Source organism: Oncorhynchus gorbuscha, unplaced genomic scaffold (genome assembly GCF_021184085.1).
Source record: "Oncorhynchus gorbuscha isolate QuinsamMale2020 ecotype Even-year unplaced genomic scaffold, OgorEven_v1.0 Un_scaffold_901, whole genome shotgun sequence".
Lineage (NCBI taxonomy): Eukaryota > Metazoa > Chordata > Actinopteri > Salmoniformes > Salmonidae > Oncorhynchus > Oncorhynchus gorbuscha.
In genome coordinates, this window is record NW_025745870.1 from 91,641 (window position 1) to 115,000 (window position 23,360).

Sequence of the window (23,360 nt, forward strand, 5' to 3'; positions counted from 1 at the left end):
AGGAGAATCTGATAAGGATAAATAAAGATGTATATAATATGTATTATTATAATATGATAAGGCTGATGTATATAATATGTATTATTATTATAATATATATAGCTGTATATAGGCTATGTTATTATTATAATATGATAAGGCTGTATATAATATGTTATTATAATAATATATATAGACGTATATAATATGTATTATTATTATAATATATATAGGCGTGTATAATATGTTATTATAATAATATATATAGGCTGTGTGTATAATATGTTATTATAATAATATATATAGGCTGTATATGTTAGGGTATTAATATATATAGAGGCTGTGTGTATATAATAGCTGTATTATTATTATAATATAATAGCTGATAAATATGTTATTATAATAATATATATAGACGTATATAATATGTGTTATTATTATAATATATATAGACGTTATAATATATTATTATTATAATATATATAGACGTATATAATATGCTGACTGGCTTAAACAAATTATTATAATAATATATATAGATGTATATAATATGTATTATTATTATAATATTTATAGATGTATATAATATGTATTATTATTATAATATATATAGACGTATATAATATGTTATTATAATAATATATATAGATGTATATAATATGTGTTATTATTATAATATATATAGACGTATATAATATATTATTATTATAATATATATAGACGTATATAATATGTTATTATAATAATATATATAGATGTATATAATATGTATTATTATTATAATATTTATAGATGTATATAATATGTATTATTATTATAATATATATAGACGTATATAATATGTTATTATAATAATATATATAGACGTATATAATATGTTATTATAATAATATATATAGATGTATATAATATGTATTATTATTATAATATATATATAGATGTATATAATATGTATTATTATTATAATATGTATTATAATAATATATATAGACGTATATAATATGTATTATTATAATAATATATATAGATGTATATAATATGTATTATTATTATAATATTTATAGACGTATATAATATGTGTTATTATTATATTTATAGATTATTATAATATGTATTATTATTATAATATATATATAGATGTATATAATATGTATTATTATTATAATATATATATATATGTATATAATATGTATTATTATTATAATATGTATTATTATTATAATATGTATTATTATTATAATATATATAGATGTATATAATATGTATTATAATATGTATATTATTATTATAATATATATAGATGTATATAATATGTATTATTATTATAATATGTATTATTATTATAATATGTATTATTATTATAATATGTATTATTATTATAATATGTATTATTATTATAATATGTATTATTATTATAATATATATAGATGTATATAATATGTATTATTATTATAATATATATATAGATGTATATAATATGTATTATTATTATAATATATATATAGATGTATATAATATGTATTATTATTATAATATGTATTATTATTATAATATATATAGATGTATATAATATGTATTATAATATGTATTATTATTATAATATATATATAGATGTATATAATATGTATAATTATTATAATATGTATTATTATTATAATATGTATTATTATTATAATATATATAGATGTATATAATATGTATTATTATTATAATATGTATTATTATTATAATATATATAGATGTATATAATATGTATTATTATTATAATATATATAGATGTATATAATATGTATTATTATTATAATATATATAGATGTATATAATATGTATTATTATTATAATATGTATTATTATTATAATAATATTATTATTATAATATATATAGATGTATATAATATGTATTATTATTATAATATATATAGATGTATATAATATGTATTATTATTATAATATGTATTATTATTATAATATGTATTATTATTATAATATATATAGATGTATATAATATGTATAGATGTATATAATATGTATTATTATTATAATATATATAGATGTATATAATATGTATTATTATTATAATAATGGGAACCACGGTGGGAACCGGTGGGAACCATACACATTACATTTACATTTAAGTCATTTAGCAGACGCTCTTATCCAGAGCGACTTACAAATTGGTGCATTCACCTTATGACATCCAGTGGAACAGTCACTTTACAATAGTGCATCTAAATCTTAAAAAGGGGGGGGTGAGAAGGATTACTTATCCTATCCTAGGTATTCCTTAAAGAGGTGGGGTTTCAGGTGTCTCCGGAAGGTGATGATTGACTCCGCTGTCCTGGCGTCGTGAGGGAGTTTGTTCCACCATTGAGGGGCCAGAGCAGCGAACAGTTTTGACTGGGCTGAGCGGGAACTGTACTTCCTCAGTGGTAGGGAGGCGAGCAGGCCAGAGGTGGATGAACGCAGTGCCCTTGTTTGGGTGTAGGGCCTGATCAGAGCCTGGAGGTACTGAGGTGCCGTTCCCCTCACAGCTCCGTAGGCAAGCACCATGGTCTTGTAGCGGATGCGAGCTTCAACTGGAAGCCAGTGGAGAGAGCGGAGGAGCGGGGTGACGTGAGAGAACTTGGGAAGGTTGAACACCAGACGGGCTGCGGCGTTCTGGATGAGTTGTAGGGGTTTAATGGCACAGGCAGGGAGCCCAGCCAACAGCGAGTTGCAGTAGTCCAGACGGGAGATGACAAGTGCCTGGATTAGGACCTGCGCCGCTTCCTGTGTGAGGCAGGGTCGTACTCTGCGGATGTTGTAGAGCATGAACCTACAGGAACGGGCCACCGCCTTGATGTTAGTTGAGAACGACAGGGTGTTGTCCAGGATCACGCCAAGGTTCTTAGCGCTCTGGGAGGAGGACACTGTGGAGTTGTCAACCGTGATGGCGAGATCATGGAACGGGCAGTCCTTCCCCGGGAGGAAGAGCAGCTCCGTCTTGCCGAGGTTCAGCTTGAGGTGGTGATCCGTCATCCACACTGATATGTCTGCCAGACATGCAGAGATGTGATTCGCCACCTGGTCATCAGAAGGGGGAAAGGAGAAGATTAATTGTGTGTCGTCTGCATAGCAATGATAGGAGAGACCATGTGAGGTTATGACAGAGCCAAGTGACTTGGTGTATAGCGAGAATAGGAGAGGGCCTAGAACAGAGCCCTGGGGGACACCAGTGGTGAGAGCGCGTGGTGAGGAGACAGATTCTCGCCACGCCACCTGGTAGGAGCGACCTGTCAGGTAGGACGCAATCCAAGCGTGGGCCGCGCCGGAGATGCCCAACTCGGAGAGGGTGGAGAGGAGGATCTGATGGTTCACAGTATCGAAGGCAGCCGATAGGTCTAGAAGGATGAGAGCAGAGGAGAGAGAGTTAGCTTTAGCGGTGCGGAGCGCCTCCGTGATACAGAGAAGAGCAGTCTCAGTTGAATGACTAGTCTTGAAACCTGACTGATTTGGATCAAGAAGGTCATTCTGAGAGAGATAGCGGGAGAGCTGGCCAAGGACGGCACGTTCAAGAGTTTTGGAGAGAAAAGAAAGAAGGGATACTGGTCTGTAGTTGTTGACACCATCACACCACCTCCTCCATGCTTCACGGTGGGAACCATACACCATCACACCACCTCCTCCATGCTTCACAGTGGGAACCATACACCATCACACCACCTCCTCCATGCTTCACGGTGGGAACCACACACCATCACACCTCCTCCTCCATGCTTCACGTTGGGAACCACACACCATCACACCACCTCCTCCTCCATGCTTCACGGTGGGAACCACACACCATCACACCACCTCCTCCTCCATGCTTCACGGTGGGAACCACACATGTGGAGATCATCCGTTCACCTACTCTGCGTCTCACAAAGACACGGCGGTTGGGACCAAAAATCTAAAAATTGGACTCGGAGCAATGCCAAACCTCCATTCAATGCTTTAGGACCATGTAAATATAATACATTGGATGGTTGTGTGGGACTATGGTAGAAGAAGGATTCCATCTATCTTTTCAGACTGTTGGAGTAGTTGGTTAGTTAATAGATATCTCTCTCTCTCTCTCTCTCTCTCTCTCTGTCAGGGTGTTTGTTCCAGAGTTCGTGTCGTCTCTCTCGGTGTCTGTGAGTGGCTGTACCTGGGGGGAGGGACTTGTGAACGGAAACTGTTCATTGTCCCTCACGCTGGGCTCCTCCTCCCCCCAGGGGGGGCTTGTGAGGGTGAACTGTTCTCTGATTGGCTGCTCGGCCGTTCTCCTCGCTCCCCCATGGAATACTTGGATACGAGTCACCGTGGATAGTTACCATAGCAACCGAACCACAGCCTTCAGCATCTCAGTCAACTACACAGGTACGCACTACACACACACACACGCGCACACACACACACACACACACACACACACACACACACACACACACACACACACACACACACACACACACACACACACACACACACACACACACACACACACACACACACACACACACACACACACCATATGTGAGGTGATGAGGTAACAGTGGTTGTACCATGTGTGTGTGTCAGTGGGTTGTAAGCCTCAGAGCGTGGGTATGTCTGGAGACGATTTCATTAACAGGCTCCATGGCAACAGCAGCACGACAACATCACCAGGCAACGGTTCTGTGGTTGCCGAGGCAGGTCGTCATAACAACGTGTCGTCGGAGTGTGTGTGGAGTGTCCCAGTGCTCCGTGAGGAACTAGACGTTCTGTCTGTCCGGTTCTCTCCCATTAATGGACCTAATGTAACGGTCACACACACACACCCCACGCTCCTCACCTACCCCCTCAACACACAGTCTACTGGAGGGACCTTGAACCTGGAGATTACACTCAACACTGTGAGTAACACACACACACAACGAAATATCATTTTCTTCTGTAAACTGATGTAACGGGTGTGTGTGTGTGTGTGTGTGTGTGTGTGTGTGTGTGTGTGTGTGTGTGTGTGTGTGTGTGTGTGTGTGTGTGTGTGTGTGTGTGTGTGTGTGTGTGTGTGTGTGTGTGTGTGTGTGTGTGTGTGTGTGTGTTGTAGACTAATGCAACGTTAGGAAACAGCAGTGTGATGGCCTGTCTCTCTTCCTGGGCTCCTGTCCTCGCACTCAACTACTCCCATCCCTGTCACACAGGTAGGACACACACATACCAGACATACAGAACCAGTCAACAGGTAGGACACACACATACCAGACAACAGGTAGGACACACACATACCAGACAACAGGTAGGACACACACATACCAGACAACAGGTAGGACACACACATACCAGACATACAGAACCAGACAACAGGTAGGACACACGCATACCAGTCAACAGGTAGGACACACACATACCAGTCAACAGGTAGGACACACACATACCAGTCAACAGGTAGGACACACACATACCAGACATACAGAACCAGTCAACAGGTAGGACACACACATACCAGTCAACAGGTAGGACACACACATACCAGTCAACAGGTAGGACACACACATACCAGTCAACAGGTAGGACACACACATACCAGTCAACAGGTAGGACACACACATACCAGACATACAGAACCAGTCAACAGGTAGGACACACACATACCAGTCAACAGGTAGGACACACACATACCAGACATACAGAACCAGACAACAGGTAGGACACACACATACCAGTCAACAGGTAGGACACACACATACCAGACATACAGAACCAGTCAACAGGTAGGACACACACATACCAGTCAACAGGTAGGACACACACATACCAGACATACAGAACCAGACAACAGGTAGGACACACACATACCAGACAACAGGTAGGACACACACATACCAGTCAACAGGTAGGACACACACATACCAGACAACAGGTAGGACACACACATACCAGTCAACAGGTAGGACACACACATACCAGACAACAGGTAGAACACACACATACCAGTCAACAGGTAGGACACACACATACCAGTCAACAGGTAGGACATACACATATACATATTATATACACATTATACATATAGATATTATATACATATTATATATACATTATATATATACATATTATATATACATATATATATATACATATTATTATATATACATTATACATACACATATATATACATTATACATTATACATACATATTATATACATATATATATATACATATTATATACATATTATATATACATTATACATATACATATTATATATACATATATATATACATTATATATATACATATTATATATACATTATACATATACATATTATATATACATTATACATATACATATTATATATACATTATATATACATTATACATATACATATTATATATACATTATATATATACATATATATATACATATTATATATACATTATACATATACATATTATATACATATTATATACACATTATATATATATATATTATAAACACATTATACATATACATATTATATACATATTATATATACATTATATATATACATATTATATATACATTATACATATACATATTATATATACATTATATATATACATATTATATATACATTATACATATACATATTATATACATATTATACATACATATATACATATTATATACACATTATACATATACATATTATATATACATATTATATACATATTATATATACATATACATATTATATACATATTATATATACATTATACATATACATATTATATATACATTATACATATACATATTATATATACATTATACATATACATATTATATACATATTATACATATACATATTATATATACATATTATATACACATTATATATATACATATTATATATACATTATACATATACATATTATATACATATTATATATACATTATACATATACATATTATATACATATTATATATACATTATATATATACATATTATATACACATTATACATATACATATTATATACATATTATATATACATTATACATATACATATTATATATACATTATACATATACATATTATATACACATTATACATATACATATTATATATACATTATACATATACATATATACATATTATATATACATTATACATATACATATTATATACATATTATATATACATTATACATATACATATTATATACATATTATATATACATTATACATATACATATTATATACACATTATACATATACATATTATATATACATTATATATACATATTATACATATTATATACATATTATACATATACATATTATATACATTATACATATACATATTATATACATATTATATACACATTATACATATACATATTATATACATATTATATATACATTATATATATACATATTATATATACATTATACATATACATATTATATACATATTATATATATTATACATATTATATATTATACATATATATATATACATATATATATATACATATTATATATATACATATTATATACATATTATATATACATTATACATATACATATTATATACACATTATACATATACATATTATATATACATTATACATATACATATTATATATATATTATACATATACATATTATATACATATTATATATACATTATACATATACATATTATATATACATTATACATATACATATTATATATACATTATACATATACATATTATATACATATTATATACACATTATACATATACATATATACATATTATATATACATTATACATATACATATTATATACACATTATACATATACATATTATATACATATTATATATACATTATACATATACATATTATATACACATTATACATATACATATTATATATACATATACATATTATACATTATATACATATATATATACATATTATATACATATTATATATACATTATATATATACATATTATATATACATTATACATATACATATTATATACACATTATATATACATTATATATATACATATATATATATATATACATATACATATATATATACATATTATATATACATATTATATATATATTATATATATACATATTATATATACATTATTATATATATATTATATATATACATATATATACATATATATATATACATACATATATATACATATTATATATACATTATATATATACATATTATATATACATTATATATATACATATTATATATACATATTATATATACATTATATATATACATATTATATACATATTATATATACATTATACATATACATATTATATACATATTATATATACATTATATATATACATATTATATACACATTATACATATACATATTATATATACATATTATATATACATTATATATATACATATTATATATACATTATACATATACATATTATATACATATTGTAATGAACTTCGTCTGCTGTTTGAAGAGAGTCAGACCGAAATGCAGCGTGTAGGTTACTCATGACTTTTAATGAAGAAAATGCTGTACATGAAATAACTGAGAATACAAAACAACAAACGAGTGAAACTAATTACAGCCTATCTGGTGACTAACACAAAGACAGGTACAATCACCCACGAAATACAACGCGCACTCAGGCTGCCTAAATACGGTTCCCAATCCGAGACAACGAGAATCAGCTGACTCCAATTAGGAATCGCCTCAGGCAGCCAAGCCTAACTAGACACACCCCTAATAATACACACCCAATTAATACAAACCCCAATACGAAATACAACATATAAACCCTTGTCACACCCTGGCCTACCCAAACATATAACAACACCCTGTCGTTCTCAACTAACATCAAGGCGGTGGACCGTTCCTGTAGGTTCATGCTCTACAACATCCGCAGAGTACGACCCTGCCTCACACAGGAAGCGGCACAGGTCCTTATCCAGGCACTTGTCATCTCCCGTCTGGATTACTGCAACTCGCTGTTGGCTGGGCTCCCTGCCTGTGCCATTAAACCCCTACAACTCATCCAGAACGCCGCAGCCCGTCTGGTGTTCAACCTTCCCAAGTTCTCTCACGTCACCCCGCTCCTCCGCTCTCTCCACTGGCTTCCAGTTGAAGCTCGCATCCGCTACAAGACCATGGTGCTTGCCTACGGAGCTGTGAGGGGAACGGCACCTCAGTACCTCCAGGCTCTGATCAGGCCCTACACCCAAATAAGGGCACTGCGTTCATCCACCTCTGGCCTGCTCGCCTCCCTACCACTGAGGAAGTACAGTTCCCGCTCAGCCCAGTCAAAACTGTTCGCTGCTCTGGCTCCCCAATGGTGGAACAAACTCCCTCACGACGCCAGGACAGCGGAGTCAATCACCACCTTCCGGAGACACCTGAAACCCCACCTCTTTAAGGAATACCTAGGATAGGATAAAGTAATCCTTCTCACCCCCCTTAAAATATGTAGATGCACTATTGTAAAGTGGCTGTTCCACTGGATGTCATAAGGTGAATGCACCAATTTGTAAGTCGCTCTGGATAAGAGCGTCTGCTAAATGACTTAAATGTAAATGTAATGTAATAACAAAAACACAAGATACAATGACCAAGACGTGACAGAACCCCCCTAAGGTGCGGACTCCGGGACGCACCTCAAGAGCATAGGGAGGGTCCGGGTGGGCGTCTGTCCATGGTGGCGGTTCTGGCTCGGGACGTGGACCCCACTCCATAAATGTCCTAGTTCCTCCCCTTCGCGTCCTAGGATAATCCACCTTCTCCGCCGACCATGGCCTAATAGTCCTCACACTGATCCCCACATAACTGAGGGGCAGCTCGGGACAGAGGGGCAGCTCGGGACAGAGGGGCAGCTCGGGACAGAGGGGCAGCTCGGGACAGAGGGGCAGCTCGGGACAGAGGGGCAGCTCGGGACAGAGGGGCAACTCGGGACAGAGGGGCAACTCGGGACAGAGGGGCAACTCGGGACAGAGGGGCAACTCGGGACAGAGGGGCAGCCCGGGACAGAGGGGCAGCCCGGGACAGAGGGGCAGCCCGGGACAGAGGGGCAGCCCGGGACAGAGGGGCAGCCCGGGACCGAAGCAGCCCGGGACCGAAGCAGCCCGGTACTGAGGGGAAGCCCGGTACTGAGAGGGAGCCCGGTACAGAGAGGGAGCCCGGTACAGAGAGGGAGCCCGGTACAGAGAGGGAGCCCGGTACAGAGAGGGAGCCCGGTACAGAGAGGGAGCCCAGTACTGAGAGGAAGCTCAGTACTGAGAGGAAGCTCAGGCAGGTAGTAGGCTCCGGTAAATCCCGGCTGGCTGGTGGACCTGGATGATTAAGGTTGTCTGGCCGATCTAGAAGATCTTGGTAGACTGGCACTTCTGGCGGATCCTGGCAGACTGGCACTTCTGGCGGATCCTGGCAGACTGGTGACGCTGGGCCGACTGGCGGCGCTGGGCAGACAGGAGACTCCGGCAGCGCAGGAGAGAAGAAAGGCTCTGGCTGAGCTGAACAGGCGGGAGACTCCAACAGTGCAGGAGAGGAGAAAAGCTCTGGCTGCGCTGAACAGGCGAGGCACACTGTACGCGCTGGGCCGACTGGTAGCACTGGTGGCGCTGGACAGACAGGAGACTCCGGCAGCGCCGTAGAGGAGAAAAGCTCTGGCTGCGCTAAACAGGCGGGAGACTCCGATAGCGCAGGAGAAGAGAACAGCTCTGGTTGCGCTAAACAAGCGGGAGACTCCGGCAGCGCAGGAGGGGAGAAAAGCACTGGCTGCGCTGAACAGAAGAGGCGCAATGGAGGCCTAGTGCGTGGTGCTGGAACTGGTGGTACTGGCGCGAGGACACGCACAGGAAGCCTGGTGCGGGGAGCTGCTACCGGAGGACTGGTGTGTATAGGTGGCTCTGGATAGACCGGACCGTGCAGGCGCACTGGAGCTCTTGAGCACCGAGCCTGCCCAAGCTTACCTGGCTCGATGCCCACTCTAGCCCGGCCAATAGGAAGGGCTGGTATGAGTCGCAGCTGGCTCTGCACCCGCACTGGAAACACCGTGCGCTCCATAGCATAACACGGTGCCTGACTGGTCTCTCTAGCCCAACGGTGAGCACAGGGAGTATGCACAGGTCTCCTACCTGGCATAACTATTCTCCCTTTTAGTCCCCCCCTAATACATTTTTTGGGGTGACTTTCCGGTTTCCAACCGCGTCGCAGTGCTGCCTCCTCATACTCGCGCCTCTCCGCTTTAGCTACTTCTATTTCCTCCTTGGGACGGCGATATTCTCCCGGCTGCGCCCAGGGTCCTTTTCCGTCTAATATCATCTCCCAAGACCAGAAGTCCTCATATTGCTGCTCCTCACAATTAACAGAGAGAGTAGGCTCAGGTCTGACTCCTGACTCTGCCACTCTCTCTCTGCGCTCTCCCCCGTTACCTACGGTTTTCGCTCTGTATAGCCGTGCTCTCCTTTTCGATTCCCTCCGTGTATAGCCCTCTTCGCATTGCTGTAGGGAATCCCAGGCGGGCTCCTGCATTCGCACTGGGTCGGCCGCCCACCTGTCGATTTCTTCCCACGTCGTATAATCCCTGCTTCTGCCGTCCACCTGCAGATCCTGCCAGTTCACACGCTGCTCGGTCTGTGAATCGTGGTGGGCGATTCTGTAATGAACTTCGTCTGCTGTTTGAAGAGAGTCAGACCGAAATGCAGCGTGTAGGTTACTCATGACATTTAATGAAGAAAATGCTGTAACTGAAATAACTGAGAATACAAAACAACAAACGAGTGAAACTAATTACAGCCTATCTGGTGACTAACACAAAGACGGGTACAATCACCCACGAAATACAACGCGCACTCAGGCTGCCTAAATACGGTTCCCAATCCGAGACAACGAGAATCAGCTGACTCCAATTAGGAATCGCCTCAGGCAGCCAAGCCTAACTAGACACACCCCTAATAATACACACTCCCAATTAATACAACCCCAATACGAAATACAACATATAAACCTATGTCACACCCTGGCCTACCCAAACATATAACAAAAACACAAGATACAATGACCAAGACGTGACAGAACCCCCCCCTAAGGTGCGGACTCCGGGACGCACCTCAAGAGCATAGGGAGGGTCCGGGTGGGCGTCTGTCCATGGTGGCGGTTCTGGCTCGGGACGTGGACCCCACTCCATAAATGTCCTAGTTCCTCCCCTTCGCGTCCTAGGATAATCCACCTTCTCCGCCGACCATGGCCTAATAGTCCTCACCCTGATCCCCACATAACTGAGGGGCAGCTCGGGACAGAGGGGCAGCTCGGGACAGAGGGGCAGCTCGGGACAGAGGGGCAGCTCGGGACAGAGGGGCAACTCGGGACAGAGGGGCAGCTCGGGACAGAGGGGCAGCTCGGGACAGAGGGGCAACTCGGGACAGAGGGGCAGCTCGGGACAGAGGGGCAGCTCGGGACAGAGGGGCAACTCGGGACAGAGGGGCAACTCGGGACAGAGGGGCAACTCGGGACAGAGGGGCAGCCCGGGACAGAGGGGCAGCCCGGGACAGAGGGGCAGCCCGGGACAGAGGGGCAGCCCGGGACAGAGGGGCAGCCCGGGACCGAAGCAGCCCGGTACTGAGGGGAAGCCCGGTACTGAGGGGAAGCTCGGTACTGAGAGGGAGCCCGGTACTGAGAGGGAGCCCAGTACTGAGAGGAAGCTCAGTACTGAGAGGAAGCTCAGGCAGGTAGTAGGCTCCGGTAAATCCCGGCTGGCTGGTGGACCTGGATGATTAAGGTTGTCTGGCCGATCTAGAAGATCTTGGTAGACTGGCACTTCTGGCGGATCCTGGCAGACTGGCACTTCTGGCGGATCCTGGCAGACTGGTGACGTTGGGCCGACTGGCGGCGCTGGGCAGACAGGAGACTCCGGCAGCACAGGAGAGAAGAAAGGTTCTGGCTGAGCTGAACAGGCGGGAGACTCCAACAGTGCAGGAGAGGAGAAAAGCTCTGGCTGCGCTGAACAGGCGAGGCACACTGGACGCGCTGGGCCGACTGGTAGCACTGGTGGCGCTGGACAGACAGGAGACTCCGGCAGCGCCGTAGAGGAGAAAAGCTCTGGCTGCGCTAAACAGGCGGGAGACTCCGATAGCGCAGGAGAAGAGAACAGCTCTGGTTGCGCTAAACAAGCGGGAGACTCCGGCAGCGCAGGAGGGGAGAAAAGCACTGGCTGCGCTGAACAGACGAGGCGCACTGGAGGCCTGGTGCGTGGTGCTGGAACTGGTGGTACTGGCGCGAGGACACGCACAGGAAGCCTGGTGCGGGGAGCTGCTACCGGAGGACTGGTGTGTATAGGTGGCTCTGGATAGACCGGACCGTGCAGGCGCACTGGAGCTCTTGAGCACCGAGCCTGCCCAAGCTTACCTGGCTCGATGCCCACTCTAGCCCGGCCAATAGGAAGGGCTGGTATGAGTCGCAGCTGGCTCTGCACCCGCACTGGAAACACCGTGCGCTCCATAGCATAACACGGTGCCTGACTGGTCTCTCTAGCCCAACGGTGAGCACAGGGAGTATGCACAGGTCTCCTACCTGGCATAACTATTCTCCCTTTTAGTCCCCCCTAATACATTTTTTGGGGTGACTTTCCGGTTTCCAACCGCGTCGCAGTGCTGCCTCCTCATACTCGCGCCTCTCCGCTTTAGCTACTTCTATTTCCTCCTTGGGACGGCGATATTCTCCCGGCTGCGCCCAGGGTCCTTTTCCGTCTAATATCATCTCCCAAGACCAGAAGTCCTCATATTGCTGCTCCTCACAATTAACAGAGAGAGTAGGCTCAGGTCTGACTCCTGACTCTGCCACTCTCTCTCTGCGCTCTCCCCGTTACCTACGGTTTTCGCTCTGTATAGCCGTGCTCTCCTTTTCGATTCCCTCCGTGTATAGCCCTCTTCGCATTGCTGTAGGGAATCCCAGGCGGGCTCCTGCATTCGCACTGGGTCGGCCGCCCACCTGTCGATTTCTTCCCACGTCGTATAATCCCTGCTTCTGCCGTCCACCTGCAGATCCTGCCAGTTCACACGCTGCTCGGTCTGTGAATCGTGGTGGGCGATTCTGTAATGAACTTCGTCTGCTGTTTGAAGAGAGTCAGACCGAAATGCAGCGTGTAGGTTACTCATGACATTTAATGAAGAAAATGCTGTAACTGAAATAACTGAGAATACAAAACAACAAACGAGTGAAACTAATTACAGCCTATCTGGTGACTAACACAAAGACAGGTACAATCACCCACGAAATACAACGCGCACTCAGGCTGCCTAAATACGGTTCCCAATCCGAGACAACGAGAATCAGCTGACTCCAATTAGGAATCGCCTCAGGCAGCCAAGCCTAACTAGACACACCCCTAATAATACACACTCCCAATTAATACAACCCCAATACGAAATACAACATATAAACCTATGTCACACCCTGGCCTACCCAAACATATAACAAAAACACAAGATACAATGACCAAGGCGTGACACATATTATATATATACATTATACATTATACATATTATATATATACACATTATATATATATATAAGTCGCTCTGGATAAGAGCGTCTGCTAAATGACTTAAATGTAAATATACACATTATATATATATACATATTATATATATACATATTATATACACATTATATATATACATATTATATATACATTATATATACATATATATACATATTATATATACATTATATATATACATATTATATATACATATTATATATACATTATATATATACACATGATATATATACATATTATATATATACACATTATATATATACATATTATATATACACATTATATATACATATTATATATATACACATTATATATATACATATTATATATATACACATTATATATATACATATTATATATACACATTATATATATACACATATATATATATACACATTATATATATATACACATATTATATATACACATTATATATATATACACATTATATATATATACACATATTATATATACACATTATATATATACACATTATATATATACATATTATATATACACATTATATACATATTATATACACATTATATTTATACATATTATATACACACACATTATATATATACATATTATATATACACATTATATATACACATATTATATATACATATTATATATATATACATATTATATATATACATATTATATATACATATTATATACACATTATATATATACATATTACATACATATTATATATACATTATATATATACACATTATATATATACATATTATATATACACATTATATATATACATATTATATATACACATTATATATACATATTATGTATACACATTATATATACATATTATATATATATACACATATATATATATACATATTATATATACATTATATATATACACATTATATATATACATATTATATATACACATTATATATACACATATTTTATATATACACATTATATATATACATATTATATATACACAATATATATACGTATTATATACATTATATATACACATTATATATATACATATATACACATTATATATATACACATTATATATACATATTATATATACACATTATATATATACACATTATATATACATATTATATATACACATTATACATATACATATTATATACACATTATATATATACATATTATATATATACACATTATATATACATATTATATATATACATATTATATATACACATTATATATATATACATATTATATATATATACATATTATATATATATACATATTATATATACACATTATATATATATATTATATATACACATTATATATACATATATATATATACATATTATATATATACATATTATATATATACACATTATATATATATATACACACATATATATACACATTATATATATACATATTATATATATACATATTATATATACACATTATATATATACATTATATATACATATTATATATATACATATTATATATACACATTATATATATATACATATATATATATATACATTATATATATACACATTATATATATACATATTATATATATACATATTATATATATACATATTATATATATACATATTATATATACACATTATATATATACATATTATATATACACATTATATATATACATATTATATATACACATATTATATATACATATTATATATACACATATATATATATATATATTATATATACACATTATATATACATACATATTATATATATATATATTATATATATACATATTATATATATACATATCATATATATACACATTATATATACACATTATATATATACATATTATATATATACATATTATATATACATATTATATATATATACATATTATATATATACATATTATATATATACATTATATATATACATATCATATATATACACATTATATATATACATATTATATATATATACATATTATATATATACATATTATATATATACATATTATATATATACATATTATATATATATATTATATATATACATATTATATATATACATATTATATATATTATATATACACATTATATATACACATTATATATATACATATTATATATATACATATTATATATATATATATACATATTATATATATTCACATATATATACATATTATATATACACATTATATATATACACATTATATATATACATATTATATATATACATATTATATATACATATTATATATACACATTATATATACACATTATATATACACATTATATATATACATATTATATATATACATATTATATATACACATTATATATATACATTATATATATATACATATTATATATACACATTATATATATACATATTATATATATATATATACATATAGTCGTTGGGTTAGATAGTTTGACTGGTACTATATATATGTGTTGTGGTTCTCAGCCGTTGGGTTAGATAGTTTGACTGGTACTATATATATATATATATATGTGTTGTGTGTAGGGTACATTGGGTTAGATAGTTATATATATATATATATATATACATATATATATATATATATATATATATATATATATATATATATATATATATATATATATATATATATATATATATATGTTTTGTGTGTAGGGTGGTCCTCAGCCGTTGGGTTAGATAGTTTGACTGGTACTATATATATGTTGTGGTCCTCAGCCGTTGGGTTAGATAGTTTGACTGGTACTATATATATATGTGTGTTGTGGTTTACAGCTGTTGGGTTAGATAGTTTGATATATATATATATGTTGTGGTTCTCAGCCGTTGGGTTAGATAGTTTGACTGGTACTATATATATATGTGTTGTGTGTAGGGTGGTTGTCAGCCGTTGGGTTAGATAGTTTGACTGGTACTATATATATGTGTTGTGGTTCTCAGCCGTTGGGTTAGATAGTTTGACTGGTACTATGTATATATATATATATATATATGTTGTGGTCCTCAGCCGTTGGGTTAGATAGTTTGACTGGTACTATATATATATCAGCCGTTGGGTTAGATAGTTTGACTGGTACTATATATATATGTTGTGGTCCTCAGCCGTTGGGTTAGATAGTTTGACTGGTACTATATATATATATGTGTGTTGTGGTTTACAGCTGTTGGGTTAGATAGTTTGACTGGTACTATATATATATGTTGTGGTTCTCAGCCGTTGGGTTAGATAGTTTGACTGGTACTATATATATATATATGTTGTGGTTCTCAGCCGTTGGGTTAGATAGTTTGACTGGTACTATATATATATATATATATGTTGTGGTTCTCAGCCGTTGGGTTAGATAGTTTGACTGGTACTATATATATATATGTGTGTTGTGGTTTACAGCTGTTGGGTTAGATAGTTTGACTGGTACTATATATATATGTTGTGGTTCTCAGCCGTTGGGTTAGATAGTTTGACTGGTACTATATATATATGTGTGTGTTGTGGTTTACAGCTGTTGGGTTAGATAGTTTGACTGGTACTATATATATATGTTGTGGTTCTCAGCCGTTGGGTTAGATAGTTTGACTGGTACTATATATATATATATGTTGTGGTTCTCAGCCGTTGGGTTAGATAGTTTGACTGGTACTATATATATATGTTGTGTGTAGGGTGGTTGTCAGCCGTTGGGTTAGATAGTTTGACTGGTACTATATATATGTGTTGTGGTTCTCAGCCGTTGGGTTAGATAGTTTGACTGGTACTATATATATATGTGTTGTGTGTAGGGTGGTTGTCAGCCGTTGGGTTAGATAGTTTGACTGGTACTATATATATATATATATGTTGTGGTTCTCAGCCGTTGGGTTAGATAGTTTGACTGGTACTATATATATATGTTGTGGTTCTCAGCCGTTGGGTTAGATAGTTTGACTGGTACTATATATATATGTGTGTGTTGTGGTTCTCAGTCGTTGGGTTAGATAGTTTGACTGGTACTATATATATATATGTGTGTTGTGGTTCTCAGTCGTTGGGTTAGATAGTTTGACTGGTACTATATATATATGTTGTGGTTCTCAGCCATTGGGTTAGATAGTTTGACTGGTACTATATATATATGTTGTGGTCCTCAGCCGTTGGGTTAGATAGTTTGACTGGTACTATATATATATGTTGTGGTTTGCTGTTGGGTTAGATAGTTTGACTGGTACTATATATATATGTTGTGGTTCTCAGCCGTTGGGTTAGATAGTTTGACTGGTACTATATATATATATGTGTGTTGTGGTTCTCAGTCGTTGGGTTAGATAGTTTGACTGGTACTATATATATATATATGTTGTGGTTCTCAGCCGTTGGGTTAGATAGTTTGACTGGTACTATATATATATGTGTTGTGTGTAGGGTGGTTGTCAGCCGTTGGGTTAGATAGTTTGACTGGTACTATATATATATGTGTTGTGGTTCTCAGCCGTTGGGTTAGATAGTTTGACTGGTACTATATATATATGTTGTGGTTCTCAGCCGTTGGGTTAGATAGTTTGACTGGTACTATATATATATGTTGTGGTCCTCAGCCGTTGGGTTAGATAGTTTGACTGGTACTATATATATATATGTGTGTTGTGGTTTACAGCTGTTGGGTTAGATAGTTTGACTGGTACTATATATATATGTTGTGGTTCTCAGCCGTTGGGTTAGATAGTTTGACTGGTACTATATATATATATATATGTTGTGGTTCTCAGCCGTTGGGTTAGATAGTTTGACTGGTACTATATATATATATATATGTTGTGGTTCTCAGCCGTTGGGTTAGATAGTTTGACTGGTACTATATATATATATATATATGTTGTGGTTCTCAGCCGTTGGGTTAGATAGTTTGACTGGTACTATATATATATGTGTTGTGTGTAGGGTGGTTGTCAGCCGTTGGGTTAGATAGTTTGACTGGTACTATATATATATATATGTGTTGTGGTTCTCAGTCGTTGGGTTAGATAGTTTGACTGGTACTATATATATATATATATATATGTGTTGTGGTTCTCAGCCATTGGGTTAGATAGTTTGACTGGTACTATATATATATATATATATATATATGTTGTGGTTCTCAGCCGTTGGGTTAGATAGTTTGACTGGTACTATATATATATATATGTGTTGTGGTTCTCAGTCGTTGGGTTAGATAGTTTGACTGGTACTATATATATATGTTGTGGTTCTCAGCCGTTGGGTTAGATAGTTTGACTGGTACTATATATATATGTGTTGTGGTTCTCAGCCGTTGGGTTAGATAGTTTGACTGGTACTATATATATATGTGTTGTGGTTCTCAGCCGTTGGGTTAGATAGTTTGACTGGTACTATATATATATATGTTGTGGTTCTCAGCCGTTGGGTTAGATAGTTTGACTGGTACTATATATATATATGTTGTGGTTCTCAGTCGTTGGGTTAGATAGTTTGACTGGTACTATATATATGTGTGTTGTGGTTCTCAGTCGTTGGGTTAGATAGTTTGACTGGTACTATATATATATATATATATATATATGTGTTGTGGTTCTCAGCCATTGGGTTAGATAGTTTGACTGGTACTATATATATATATATATATATATGTTGTGGTTCTCAGCCGTTGGGTTAGATAGTTTGACTGGTACTATATATATATATATGTGTTGTGGTTCTCAGTCGTTGGGTTAGATAGTTTGACTGGTACTATATATATATGTTGTGGTTCTCAGCCGTTGGGTTAGATAGTTTGACTGGTACTATATATATATGTGTTGTGGTTCTCAGCCGTTGGGTTAGATAGTTTGACTGGTACTATATATATATATGTGTGTTGTGGTTCTCAGTCGTTGGGTTAGATAGTTTGACTGGTACTATATATATGTGTGTTGTGTGTAGGGTGGTTCTCAGTCGTTGGGTTAGATAGTTTGACTGGTACTATATATATATGTTGTGGTTCTCAGCCGTTGGGTTAGATAGTTTGACTGGTACTATATATATATGTTGTGGTTCTCAGTCGTTGGGTTAGATAGTTTGACTGGTACTATATATGTGTTGTGGTTCTCAGCCGTTGGGTTAGATAGTTTGACTGGTACTATATATATGTGTTGTGGTTCTCAGCCGTTGGGTTAGATAGTTTGACTGGTACTATATATATATATGTGTTGTGGTTCTCAGCCGTTGGGTTAGATAGTTTGACTGGTACTATATATATATGTTGTGGTTCTCAGTCGTTGGGTTAGATAGTTTGACTGGTACTATATATATATATATCTATATATATATATGTGTTGTGGTTCTCAGCCGTTGGGTTAGATAGTTTGACTGGTACTATATATATGTGTTGTGGTTCTCAGCCGTTGGGTTAGATAGTTTGACTGGTACTATATATATATGTTGTGGTTCTCAGTCGTTGGGTTAGATAGTTTGACTGGTACTATATATATATGTGTTGTGGTTCTCAGCCGTTGGGTTAGATAGTTTGACTGGTACTATATATATATATGTGTTGTGGTTCTCAGCCGTTGGGTTAGATAGTTTGACTGGTACTATATATATATATATGTGTTGTGGTTCTCAGCCGTTGGGTTAGATAGTTTGACTGGTATATATATATATATATGTGTTGTGGTTCTCAGCCATTGGGTTAGATAGTTTGACTGGTACTATATATATATATATGTTGTGGTTCTCAGCCGTTGGGTTAGATAGTTTGACTGGTACTATATATAGCCGTTGGGTTAGATAGTTTGACTGGTACTATATATATGTGTTGTGGTTCTCAGCCGTTGGGTTAGATAGTTTGACTGGTACTATATATATATGTTGTGGTTCTCAGTCGTTGGGTTAGATAGTTTGACTGGTACTATATATATATATATATATGTGTTGTGGTTCTCAGCCGTTGGGTTAGATAGTTTGACTGGTACTATATATATGTGTTGTGGTTCTCAGCCGTTGGGTTAGATAGTTTGACTGGTACTATATATATATATATATATGTTGTGTGTAGGGTGGTTCTCAGCCGTTGGGTTAGATAGTTATATATATATATATATATATATATGTGTTGTGGTTAGATAGTTATATATATATATATATATATGTTTTGTGTGTAGGGTGGTTGAGGGTGAACGTCAGTGTTCCTGGGACCATCATCAGACTTCCCTTCCCTCAGGCTGCTACCTGGTACCTCACCTTACAACTCTTCTGCAACAGGTACCGTCCTCACCACAGCTGTCTGGATCTAATGTCTCTATCTAATGTCTCTACAGTAGTGACTGGTAATATATCACCACAGATGTCTCTACAGTAGTGACTGGTAATATATCACCACAGCTGTCTGGATCTAATGTCTCTACAGTAGTGACTGGTAATATATCACCACAGATGTCTCTATCTAATGTCTCTACAGTAGTGACTGGTAATATATCACCACAGCTGTCTGGATCTAATGTCTCTACAGTAGTGACTGGTAATATAACACCACAGATGTCTGGATCTAATGTCTCTACAGTAGTGACTGGTAATATATCACCACAGCTGTCTGGATCTAATGTCTCTACAGTAGTGACTGGTAATATATCACCACAGCTGTCTGGATCTAATGTCTCTACAGTAGTGACTGGTAATATAACACCACAGCTGTCTGGATCTAATGTCTCTACAGTAGTGACTGGTAATATATCACCACAGCTGTCTGGATCTAATGTCTCTACAGTAGTGACTGGTAATATATCACCACAGATGTCTCTATCTAATGTCTCTACAGTAGTGACTGGTAATATATCACCACAGATGTCTCTATCTAATGTCTCTACAGTAGTGACTGGTAATATAACACCACAGCTGTCTGGATCTAATGTCTCTACAGTAGTGACTGGTAATATATCACCACAGATGTCTCTATCTAATGTCTCTACAGTAGTGACTGGTAATATATCACCACAGCTGTCTGGATCTAATGTCTCTACAGTAGTGACTGGTAATATATCACCACAGATGTCTCTATCTAATGTCTCTACAGTAGTGACTGGTAATATAACACCACAGCTGTCTGGATCTAATGTCTCTACAGTAGTGACTGGTAATATATCACCACAGATGTCTCTATCTAATGTCTCTACAGTAGTGACTGGTAATATATCACCACAGATGTCTCTATCTAATGTCTCTACAGTAGTGACTGGTAATATATCACCACAGCTGTCTCTATCTAATGTCTCTACAGTAGTGACTGGTAATATATCACCACAGATGTCTCTATCTAATGTCTCTACAGTAGTGACTGGTAATATATCACCACAGATGTCTGGATCTAATGTCTCTACAGTAGTGACTGGTAATATATCACCACAGATGTCTGGATCTAATGTCTCTACAGTAGTGACTGGTAATATATCACCACAGCTGTCTGGATCTAATGTCTCTACAGTAGTGACTGGTAATATAACACCACAGCTGTCTGGATCTAATGTCTCTACAGTAGTGACTGGTAATATAACACCACAGCTGTCTGGATCTAATGTCTCTACAGTAGTGACTGGTAATATAACACCACAGCTGTCTGGATCTAATGTCTCTACAGTAGTGACTGGTAATATATCACCACAGCTGTCTCTACAGTAGTGACTGGTAATATATCACCACAGCTGTCTGGATCTAATGTCTCTACAGTAGTGACTGGTAATATATCACCACAGATGTCTCTATCTAATGTCTCTACAGTAGTGACTGGTAATATATCACCACAGCTGTCTGGATCTAATGTCTCTACAGTAGTGACTGGTAATATAACACCACAGCTGTCTCTATCTAATGTCTCTA

At 36.5% G+C, this 23,360-nt stretch overlaps 1 protein-coding gene across 1 annotated transcript in view; it reads left to right on the forward strand.

Moving 5' to 3' along the window:
• LOC124020751 (transmembrane protein 8B-like) overlaps window positions 1–23,360 on the forward strand; it is a 49,193-nt gene that overhangs the window by 8,990 nt on the left and 16,843 nt on the right. The window contains exons 2-5 of the mRNA XM_046336011.1: window positions 4,097–4,362; window positions 4,564–4,877; window positions 5,072–5,165; window positions 21,653–21,752. Of these exons, the coding sequence (XP_046191967.1) occupies window positions 4,590–4,877; window positions 5,072–5,165; window positions 21,653–21,752 (482 nt within the window). The 5' untranslated portion in view covers window positions 4,097–4,362; window positions 4,564–4,589. The remainder of the gene's footprint in view (window positions 1–4,096; window positions 4,363–4,563; window positions 4,878–5,071; window positions 5,166–21,652; window positions 21,753–23,360) is intronic.